Source organism: Nematolebias whitei, chromosome 7 (assembly GCF_014905685.2).
Source record: "Nematolebias whitei isolate Nwh7 chromosome 7, NemWhi1, whole genome shotgun sequence".
NCBI lineage: Eukaryota > Metazoa > Chordata > Actinopteri > Cyprinodontiformes > Rivulidae > Nematolebias > Nematolebias whitei.
Window position 1 is genome coordinate 48,325,638 of NC_056504.1, and position 10,217 is coordinate 48,335,854.

At 42.0% G+C, this 10,217-nt stretch overlaps 1 protein-coding gene across 1 annotated transcript; it reads left to right on the forward strand.

The window, feature by feature from the left end:
* The first annotated feature begins 477 nt into the window (after positions 1–477).
* Positions 478–9,858, forward strand: LOC119412009 (zinc finger protein 260-like). The gene is made up of 2 exons (XM_037678984.1): positions 478–738; positions 7,570–9,858. Exons 1-2 carry the CDS (start codon positions 729–731, stop codon positions 9,795–9,797), a joined length of 2,238 nt encoding a protein of 745 aa, XP_037534912.1. The 5' UTR covers positions 478–728; the 3' UTR covers positions 9,798–9,858.
* Positions 9,859–10,217: the final 359 nt, after the last annotated feature.

The following is a 10,217-nucleotide window of genomic DNA, read 5'->3' on the forward strand; positions in this document are numbered from 1 at the left end:
CTCTAAGCTTTTTCATTGTTTTCTATTGTATGGGTGTACATATGGTTATGTTATGTTTTTAATTTTACTTTATTTGTGAGTGTACACAGGTCTTATGTCTTATGTAATGTTCTCATTTTTACTCCATTTTTACTTTATTTTTACTTTATTACTATTCGCACCTTATGTCGAAGCAAATTCCTAGTTTGTGAACCTCGTTCATTGACATGGCGATAATAAACTGATTCTGATTCTGAAAAGGAGGGGCACGTTGGGTTAAAAAGATGGTGGACTTTATTACGTTAGATTAAAACAAACATTTTTATGAAAATATTATAAAACTGTGATGCAGGAAAAATATGGTCAAACTGGCTGTGTCTTAATAACCAGTGTAATAAAACGGTTTGTTCAGAAGATCACGTGACATGTGGGTTATTCTTGTTTTTCTTGTTTCACTCGTTCTGTAATTTGTTGACGGTCCCTAACAGAACCACTGTGTTCAGGAGGAGGGAGCGCGCGGAGGAGTTCTGACGGTAATCCCGCTGCCAGCAGCGGGTGAAACGGGTCGAAGACACCGCTGAATCCACGGAGCGAATGTGTCCAAGATCCAACCTAGAACTAAGTTCACCGAGGAGTAAAACCGTGGAGACAGCGGGTCCAACAGACTGGAGGAAGCTGCGGAGAAACATCGGGTCTTTTTGAAGGAATAATCTCAGATTACGAAGAGGAACTGTCGAGTTGGAGAGAAAATGAGTTCAGGTTTGTTTGTTTCATTCAGCATCAGACGATGTTAGCTAGCTGTGGTTTCTAGGTAGTTGATGGATTTAACTAACAAGAACTTTTAAATCTATTGTCTGTGTGTAGCTTAGCATGCTAACAGAAGAAAGAGTTCAAATGAACAGCTTCCACAAAGTAAAATAAGGAGATTAAGAGGCGGGAGGCTGTTGTTAATACTTAGTTTGGACCCAACTCTTGTTAAGGACAACAAACAGTTTTACACGTAGCAGAGAAACATATTCAGGCTGTGTCTAAGTTCAGGGCCTGTTTCTGCTCAGTAGGCCGCAGGTGAAACCAGTGACGTCAGAGCGTGATGACGTTCACGTTCTTTCAACCTTTATACAGGTTGAGCCTCGAGGACTCGTTTACAAGAGAGCCCTGTTTTAAAAAAGAACACGAGGTACAGACAACAATAAACAGCCATATAAAAAGTATATAAAATGAAAAGTAAATAGAAGAAATAATATTTTTTTTAAAAGCTGCATAAAGTGATGTAAAATACTAAAAACAGGAAACCAAAAAAGTTTAATAAAATCTGGTCCTTTGGACATTCAAAAAAACTAAACCAAACAAAAAAAAATTGTAGAAGCGTTTCATCTCATCCGAAAGACTTCTTTTTCAACATCATCAGGCCAGGACTCTGCGGTCTACACTCATCTCCAGGCCAGCGGTCACTCTTTCAGGGATGAAGATGTTCACATCCTGGACAGAGAGGAACGATGGTTTGAGAGAGGAGTAAAGGAGGCCATCTTTGTGAAAAGAAACCGTCCATCATTAAACAGGGGTGGAGCCTCCGTGTTCAACTGTCCCCCTCTTACAATGCTGTGATTGCTAGTATCACTCAGCCCTCTGTGAACAGTAAACAGCCATCAGTGTGCTAATGACCCATTGTTAGGCTGATGGTCCTTCTTGAGCATGTGATCAGCTGGTTCTGGTTGTCAGCAGCAAAACTGGTTGATCCACTCTGAGAAGGTGCTATTTAAGAGACTGAGCTGAAAACAGCACCTCAGACTGAGGAAGTCTTTTGGATGAAAGATGAAACGTTTCTACAATTTTTTGTTTTGTTTTGTTTTTTTGAATGTCCTGAGGACCAGATTTAACTTTGTAGGATTTTTTTTTTTTTACCTGGATTATTGAGCATGCATCAGGATAAAAACAGGAACATGTCTGCATTAGTTTTTGCCATGAACTTAGCAGTTATTGAAAATCCCTTAGTGAGGTCAAGGTTGAGAGCTTCAGATCTTTTTGCAAGGTGTTCCAGGAAATGGGAGCGGAGTAGGAGAAGGCCCTTTTGTCTAATTCAGTCCTCACTGAGGGAACACTGCAGGTAATAATGTCCACGCTGTAGCTGCACTTGTGCAGTGACATGGAGGAGATGTATGAAGGCAGCAGACCAAGAAGTAATTTAAAGATGAATGTGTACCAGTGGGAGAGTGCGTGAATTTAATGATGTCCAGTTAACCAGTGAATACAGGGTGCAGTGGTGGGTACGGTAGTTACAGCCAGTTATGAACAGGCCTGTCACAATAAACAACAAATCAATTATAGCATGATAAATGAAAATGATCAAACTCGTTTTCATTTATCGGCTTCATCGTTTCTTCGTGTCTCTTTCTACTGAAGACCCTGGATGACAAAAAGCTCAATTCCGGTGCTCTTCACTGACTCCCTTTGTCTTTAAAATCCCTTTTTAACAGTCCAAAATTGTGTTTTTGGATCGTTAAAAGCAGGTAAGCTGAGAAGCTAAGCTACGAGCTAAGATAACAGGCCGACCTCGGGGGGGGGGGGACACCATCTTGTCGAAGCTCCAAAATTCACGGATGAAACCTGTGCCTTTGTGTAAAAAGTTTTTCTCTGCAAAAAGAAGCTGAGAACTGGTGTACTGTTTTTTATTTATTTATTTATTATTAAGAGCTCAAACCACACCGAGTGTCCGCCATTTTGAGAACTGGAAAAAATGGATGGAGAGACAGCCCATGTCACGTCAAGGGGCCTCACTCCCATTTTTCTTAAAGAGGCACGCTGCTTTCTCCCTCACTATCCATCCTTCGGTTCAAACTGTCTTAATATGCCATCCAGTGGTCAAAAAAGGTACTACACACAAAATAAAATTAATGAAATTTCTTCTTAAATTTGTCAATAATTACTAATTATTGTCAAATTTCTTGGGTGGGACCGTTTACCTGCTGAGTTAAATTAAGAGTCCAATAAATCTAGAAAGTCCTTCACTAAGGGCTTCTCCTGGCAACACACACGCAAATTAAAGTCACCAATAAACAAAAAGTGAGTATCTCTGTGTGATATCAGCCAAAAATTCAGAGAATTCATTTATGAAGTCCTTGGATCGAGGGGGGCGGTAGACAAGTGCGCACAGAACCGGAGGAGAGTGTCTAATGAGTTCAAAGACGCTTAGCTCAAAGCTGGCGCGGGACACTGGGATGGACAACTGTTTACAGGCCAAGTTTGCTTTAAAAACTGTTAATAATCCCCATCCCCCCCCCCCCCCCGCGCCGACCTGATGGCCGCGGGGCATTAAAACACAGACAGTCCGGAGGTAGTAATTCCACCAAGGTGCTGGACTCACCATCAGAAATCCAAGATTCCGTGACAAACAGAAAATCCAACTCCTCATCTTTAAAAAAGTCATTGAGGATAAACGTCTTGTTGGAAACAGACCTTGCGTTGATTAAACACATCCTGATAGGGTCCAACGCAGACACAGCCGTGGAAGGAGAAGCGCGCGCCAGTGGGCGCAGGTTATGAAGAACATTATGAAGAACAGCTCCTCCTGGTCTGCTGGTGCGGCGCACAGGTAAACAACTCCAGGTGTTTACATGGACTGAGCGCGCGGGCAGCTGGCCAGCAGCCGGGCCCCCGGAGCACCACGGGTCAGAGAGGAGATGATCAGATCCAGAGCGAGTCCTGATAGAATAATCCACACTTTGCCTCAGTTTCACCAAAATCCCTGCACGCTTCCCACGACGTCTGCGACGTTTCCTCCATGGAGAAAGGCCAGGGTCACGCAGAAGGAATGCAGGAATCTCAGACAGGACCGGTGGAGGAGAGTGCTGGCCGGTGTTCAAAAACTCCGCAGGCATTTCAGCAAATGTACGGAGCTCCAAAAGTGCCCGACAATCATACTGAAAATATGACTCGGCACACTGCACCAACCATTGTAAAAATAACAAAAATACAATACAAGCAGAGAGCGAGAGACGGGCAGCCCTACACACCGGCGCCATCTTTATAGTTTATCAATATGGGGACTTTTTTGTTTGTGAGGACACAAAGAAAAAGAAAAAAATGTGTTTATGTGTTGTTAATAAAAAGTTCTTAAAAAAAAAAAGGATCACTGGCACTGCAGGCCACGCATCAGATTAGCCCACTGAGAAATCTCCAGACTCTTACGCAGCCACGCCGGGCCCTATTTTAATTGTCTCGTGACAAATTCCTTCATTTCTCACAATTTCAGTCATGGCTTCAAGTCAACAGACAAGGAGGTCTTAAGAGATTGCTTGTCTCTTGGCCAAAAAACTAAAGAAAAAGCCATTAAACCAGATCAGGGATGAAGAAGGGGAATTTAATACATTGGTGTCGCATACAAAACAGTCCGTCGCCGGGCAGTTTATTGTGCGACACTGAGTATGTGTATGCGGTCATAAAAGCTGATCTTTGCACGACATGGCTTGCAGGCATCTGCGTCGAACCTGCGTTGAGTCTAATCCGGTACGCGCGGACCTCTGCAGAGTGAAGTATGCCTAATTATGTGAGAGCCTTAACAAGACGGCTAACGCTTTAGCCATCTTGTTCCACAGCTGAGACTGGCACTGTGCCTTTAGCGATATAAGCTGCTGCTTTATTAATGGCACCTCTCACTTTTCCTCTCATAAGGCACAGCATGGCTAAATGAGTTTTATACCGTGGTTTGTTTCAGGAAAGGAGGTTGAAGTTTGTCGAAGCTGCAGCTTCACACATGCTTACTAACGTTGTGATGGCAGCGCAGCTGAAGATCATTATTATTATTATTATATGTAAATAAAGATCTGAAAAATAAAGTATTTAATATATGTAAATAGTTTATTTTTTAGACATTTATTTTGTAGTTACAACTGTGATTAATAAATGTGCCTGCATGACAATTGGGACAAAGCTTTGACTCAAATATATTTTTGTTATTACTTTCATGGAAAGAAGAAAATATCAAGATTAGGGCTGGGCCATAGCATATCGGTCATGATAATACCAGTTAAAAAAAACTTGCCCAGGATAATAAATTATATTATGATATGCTAATTAATTTCATGACGTAAATACGTCAGTGTTTCCCCTACCATTATACAAGCGGGGCACCCTGTCCCATTAACAGAACCGGTGCGCCAAACTATTGAACCAAACTGTACCCCCCCCACACACACACACACACACACCTCTGTCTGTACGCGTAACACACTGTTAGCCGTGCGCAATACTAGCTAGCTAAAAAGCTAAAAACAACACGCGGCTCGGCTGTGTCTCCCCCCCACTCTTCCGATATAAACCATTCACGGCTCAGCTGTGTCTCCCCCCCCACCCCCAACCCCCCTTCTGAAGGTCCTCCTTACAGAAGTCATGTAAGGTCTGATATCATGCTGAGGAACTTCTCTTCAGATCGTGAGGTGAGTCTGATGCTGGGTAGTTTATTTGGGTCTTCAAAGCAGACATAGAACCTTTTAAGAGCATCAGGCAGTGAGGGGTCTCTAGGGCATTGGGCACCGCTGATGTTATAGTCTGTGATGCACTTAATGCCCTTCCACATTCTCCGTGGTTCCTGCGGGGAGAAATTTCTATGAATCTTATGTGCATATGTGACCTTGGCCCTCTTAATACCAGCAGTCAGCTCTCTTCTAGCCTTCCCAAGTTCCTGTGAGTCGCCAGATCTGAAGACAGCATCCTTGGCTTTCAGAGTACGGACCCCTGAATTCAGCCAGGGTTTCTGGTTCAGGTAGCATATCACATTCCTGGTGGTGGTGACATCTTCAATGCACTTGCTGATATATCCGAGGACAACATACAGTATGTGTAATCCTCCAGATCCAGTTCCCCCTCATTTACAGCAGCCTCCCTGAAGTTGTGCCAGTCTGTTCAAGCAAAACAGTCCTGCAGTGCAGTCACCATCACTGGGTCACACCGTGATGGTCTTCTGTGTAGGTTTAGAACAGTTGTCTGCAACCTGCGGCTCTGGAGCCACATGTGGCTCTTTGGTCCCTCTGCAGCGGCTCTTTCAAGCGTTGACCAAAGCTGACATAAAACTGAATTTTATTGGTTGTTATATAACAACAACTAAAAGGGCTAGTTCAGTTTTCCTGTAATTTATTTTGCAAATATATGAATAATAGAAACATTACAAGGAGTAAAACATACTCACTTTCACTTTATGCTTTATTTCTTCAAGGTAGGATACATAATTTTTCTACAGGAAAAAAAAATCACATCAGAATGCATAGGTTATTGTTTTAGTTTTTAGAAACCGTGCAAAAAGTACATTATTTTTTCCTTCTTTACAAGAATCTTGTCTTTTATTTCGTTTTAGAATGTAAAAATATATATCAATAAATGTTAAAAAATCATGAGGGATGCTGTCAGGCTGAAGGAGTCCTATCAGGCCTTTTTGGCCTGTGGGACCCCAGAAGCAGCTGATGGGTACCGGCAGTCCAAGCGGCTTGTAGCTCGGGTGGTCACTGAGGCAAAAACTCGGGCATAGGAGGAGTTCGGAGAGTCCACGGAGTATGACGTCCATACGGCTTCGAGGCAGTTCTGGTCCACCATCCGGTGTCTCAGTGGTGGGGAAGTGATACACCACCAACACTGTTTATAGTAGGGATGGTGTGCTGCTGACGTCAACTCGGGACATCGTAGGTCAGTGGGCAGAGTACTTCGAAGACCTCCTCAATTCCACCAGTACATCTTCCACTGAGGAAGTGTGGCAAAGTGGACCGAAAAGACTTCCATCAGTCTGAGGACCTGCAACAAACTCAGTCTTATATATAGCACCTTCTCTTAGTGGGTCAACCAGTTTGATGGTGCTCAAGTGGATGAAAGACGAAATGTATCAACAAAAAGAAACTGTCCAGAGGACCTGACTTAACTTTGTTAGATTTTTCTACCTGGATTATGAAGCATGAATCAGGATATTTTGAACCACTTTTGTCATGGCTGCCTCAAATAAGTCAGTGGGGGTTAGGGTGATTACAGAAACCACCTGAGTACCATCAAACTGGTTTACCAACTATGTGAAGCTGCTATTTATAATACTGAGTTTGTTGTGGCTCCTTAGACTGATGAAATCTGTTGGATGAAAGACGAAAAATGTCAACAAAAAGAAAACTTCTAGAGGACCTGACTTATAATAACTTTTATTTAGAATGCACTTTACATGCACAGTGAATCTCAAAGTGCTACAAAGAGTGAACATCAGATAACATCAGGATAAAAGCAACCATAAAAGCAACCGAGAGGAGGAACAACCAGGAGGATAACGCCTCAGAATGAACACATCAAAAACTTACAATGCAGATAAAATACTCAAATAAGAACTAACTACTAATTTGTTAGATTTTTCTACTTGGATTATTGAGCATGAATCAGGATATTATGCAAATATGTTTAAATATTCAGATCAGCTGATTGCATTAAAACTTATTTTTGTACTTTTTATGATAAACACATTTAGTCTTCTCATTGAATAAAATAGTTTATTTGATTTGGTACAGTTCTTATCCACAGTACATAAAGTATTAACACAAAACTTATAGTTGTCCATTTTGTCTGTTTTAGTGGTCCCTGCAGATGTTCAGCAGACTCTGCTGATCAGAGTAGATGCGCCTGAGGAATGGATGTCTGGTGTGGACCAACAGGACCCAGAGCCCCTCCACATAATGGAGGAACAAGAAGAACTCTGGACCAGAGTGGACAGAGAGCAGCTTGTAGTGAAGGAGGAGACTGATGCCAGCAGGTTTTCATTCACTGCAGTTCATGTGAAGAGTGAGGATGATGAAGAGAAGCCTTTATTCTTACAGCCTCATCAGCACCAAATGGAGGACAGAGATGTTCCAACCAGCAGTTCAGCTGACCAGATGAAAGTAGAGCCTGATGGAGAAGACTGTGGAGGAGAAGGAACTAGCAGGAACCCATATCTATATCCTCATGGAGATGCTTCCTTCAATTCAGAGACTGAAGTCAGTGAGGATGATGAAGAGGAAGGGGATGGGAACAATCCTGATTCTCAGCTGGAAGTCTTGTCAGACTCTGGGTCAACAACTGAAGACAGTGACAAAGACTGGAAGGAGAGCAGAGCTCCTGAGTCAACTGTGAACTCTGTCAACAAATGTTTCAGCTGCTCTGAGTGCGGTAAACAATTTCTGCACAACCAGTCTCTTCAGAGACACTTGACATGTCATTCAACAGTAAGACGTTCCAGCTGTGTGGGTCAGAAGAAAAGTGTTGGAGAAAAGAAAAGTGTACATACACACAGGAATGTTCAGACAGAACCAAAATCATTTAGTTGGGATGAACCTGGTAAAAGATTTAAAATAATAAAAAAACTGAACTTGCACAAGAGAGACCACACAGGAGAGAAACCGTTTAAATGTAAGGATTGTGGAAATAGGTTCAACCATATGTCTAATTTAAACACACACATGAGAGGCCACAAAGGACAAAAACAATTTAAATGTGAGGTTTGTGGACAAAGATTTACACACAAGACTAAATTAAGCTCGCACATGAGAGTGCATACTGGAGAGAAACCATTTGAATGTGAGGTTTGTGGACAAAGATTTACCCACAAGACGAGTTTAAACTCGCACATAAGAGTCCACACTGGAGAAAAACCATTTGAATGTGAGTTTTGTGGACAAAGATTTAGTCACAAGACAAGTTTAAGCTTGCACAGGAGAGCCCATACAGGAGAGAAACCGTTTGAATGTGAACTTTGTGGGCATAGATTTAGCCGTAAGCCAACTTTAAACATACATATGAGAGTCCACACAGGACAAAAACCGTTTGTATGTGAGTTTTGTGGACAAAGTTTTAGCCAGAAAACGGCGTTAAATGTTCACATAAGACTCCACACAGGACAGAAACCGTTTAAATGTGAGGACTGTGGAACCAAATTTCGCCAGAAGTCGGGTTTAATCTCACACAGAAGAGTCCACACAGGACAGAAACCATTTGAATGCAATATTTGTGGACTAAGATGTAGTCAGAAATCAAGTTTAAACTCACACCTGCAAGTCCACACAAAACATAAACCATTTGAATGTAATATTTGTGGACGAAGATTTAGCCATACGTCACGTTTAAAGTCACACATGATAATCCACACAGGACAGAAACCATTTGAGTGTAATATTTGTGGACGAAGATTTAGCCAGAAGCCGAGTTTAAACTCACACATGAGAGTCCACACCGGAGAGAAACCATTTGAATGTGAAGATTGTGGACAAAGATTTAGCCAAAAGTCACGTTTAAATTCACACATGGTAGTCCACACAGGGCTGACACTGTTTGAATGTAATATTTGTGGACGAAGATTTAGCCAAAAGACGAGTTTAAACTCACACATGAGAGCCCACACAGGAGAGAAACCATTTGAATGTAAGGATTGTGGACAAAGGTTTAGCTGTAAATCAAGTTTGAACTCACATTTTACGGTCCACACAGGACATAAACCTTATGCATGTGAGGATTGTGGACAAAGATTTGTAAGGAAGGCTTATTTAAACTCGCACTCGAGAACCCACACTGGACAGAAACCATTCAAATGTGAGGACTGTGGACAGAGGTTTACCCGGAAGACGAGTTTAACCACACACATGAGAATCCACACAGGACAGAGACCTTTTGAATGTGAGCTTTGTGGGAAAGGATTCCGCGAGAAGTGTATTTTAAAAAGACACATGAATGTCCACACAGCTCAGAAACCATTTGAATGTGAGGACTGCAGACAGAAATTTAGCCGCAAGTCTAATTTAATCAGACACACCAAAGTCCATATGAAATAATTTCTTTTTTGTGACTAAGGTAAAGCTTTGGATTTCAGTCTGCTCTTAAACACACAGGAACCCACACAGGAAGGAATACAGTTTAACTCAGTAGCTCTCAAACTGGGGGTGGGGGGGGGGGGGGGGTGGGGGGTGATCAATGGTTTTTTTTCCCCAGGACAAAATGTAGCAGGTGGAACAGATGTACAACACAAACAACGCATATATCTTATTGTATATTAGTTATTTTTAGGGTCTTTCTGTATCCTGTATTGTGAGGAGTGAGAGGGCAATCTGCATATGTATCTAGTTTACGGAACACCTCAGCTTTATAACTTGAACCTCACACTTCCTGTTCTTGGAATTGATAAAGCTTCTTGGATGAGAAGCGAAATGTCTTCAGCTACAGAATCATCCAGTTATTTTTGCCTTTTAATCTTT